The following is a 1,286-nucleotide window of genomic DNA, read 5'->3' on the forward strand; positions in this document are numbered from 1 at the left end:
CCGAGGTTCAGGCCCAGGCCGAGGCCGCCGAGTAGGTGCCGAGTAGGCTGAGAGATTACAGCGGCCGCCCCGGGCACATCCACGCGGAGGCGTCCTCCTCCTCCGGCGGGTCGACGGAGACCCGGACGGGCATGGGGCTCGTCATGCGCTCGAGGTGGACGTCCACGACGGCCGCGCTCGTGCGCCGCCGCGTCGGCGACGGGGGCCGCGCCGCGCCCGGGTCGAGGTGCGCGCCCTCGGCCTTGGTCTCGGCCCCGACCGCGACGGCCGGCCGCGCGCCGGAGAAGCGGCGGACGCGCCGCTCCGCGTCCTCGAGGTCCTTGAGCGCGCCGTCGAGGCTCCGGTTCGAGTAGAAGCGCTCGAGCTGGCGCTCCTTCTTGCGCAGGAAGTGGACCGCGAGGGCGACGACGAGGGACGCGAGGGACAGCGCGATGGGCCCGAGCATCTCCGCGACGCCCATGGACTCCCGGGTCGAGTCCGGGGCCTCGGACGCCGCCCAGGGGTCCGCGGCGAGCGCGCCCGCGTGCTTGTCCCAGTAGGCGTCGTAGAGGCTCTCCTCGATGATCTGGCGGACGTAGTGGGACACGGGCTTCTGGTAGAGGTCCGCGACGGCGAGCGCCTCCGGGTAGCTGAACGCGGGCCGGCCGACGAACTGGTACGCGTCGAGGTTTTGGGCCTCGTTGACGTCGAGCGTGACGTAGTCGCTGTAGCTCAGCATGATCGCGTCGCAGTCGCCCGCGGTGAGCCTGGCGTAGTTGGCCGCCGCGGTCCACCCGCCCTCGACGCGCCGGAGCGGCGACGCCGCGAAGATTTCCGCCGCGTAGGCCCAGGTCTGGGAGTGGACGCACACGGAGCAGCGCGCGGCCTCGCAGGCGGCGATGGAGTCGATCTCGAGGTCGTAGGCCGCGTCGTCGCTGAGCATGGCCGCCAAATTCGCGGTGTAGAGCGTCGTCGCGACGAGGACGAAGAAGCCGAAGAAGCCCTTGACGAAGCGCTGCGCGAGCGCGTCGCCCGCCTCGTCGGGCGCGCTGTCGACGCCCGACGACATGATGCTCATCAGCGTGCCGTAGACCTCGCGCGACGCGTGGTTTGCCATCTCGCGCCGGTCCGCGCGCGATTCGTCGCCGAGCGCGCCGTCGAGCGTGAGGTACGACGTCACGAGGCCCGTGCAGGCCTGGGCAGCACAAGAGTGATTCAACGTCGCTTCAACGTGAGTGTGCCGCGCGCGCGCGTTCCAAAAACAGCACCCACGCTTCGAGACCGTTCCGAGAGATGATCGCTCGTCC

General features: G+C 71.2%; 1 protein-coding gene across 1 annotated transcript in view; it reads right to left on the bottom strand.

The window, feature by feature from the left end:
* AURANDRAFT_68785 (expressed protein) overlaps positions 1–1,174 on the bottom strand; it is a gene marked incomplete at both ends in the record, with an annotated part of 7,318 nt that extends 6,144 nt beyond the window's left edge. The window contains one exon of the mRNA XM_009044513.1: positions 60–1,174. Within this exon, the coding sequence (XP_009042761.1) occupies positions 60–1,174 (1,115 nt within the window). The remainder of the gene's footprint in view (positions 1–59) is intronic.
* Positions 1,175–1,286: the final 112 nt, after the last annotated feature.

Source organism: Aureococcus anophagefferens (genome assembly GCF_000186865.1).
Source record: "Aureococcus anophagefferens unplaced genomic scaffold AURANscaffold_381, whole genome shotgun sequence".
In the NCBI taxonomy this organism is placed as follows: domain Eukaryota; class Pelagophyceae; order Pelagomonadales; family Pelagomonadaceae; genus Aureococcus; species Aureococcus anophagefferens.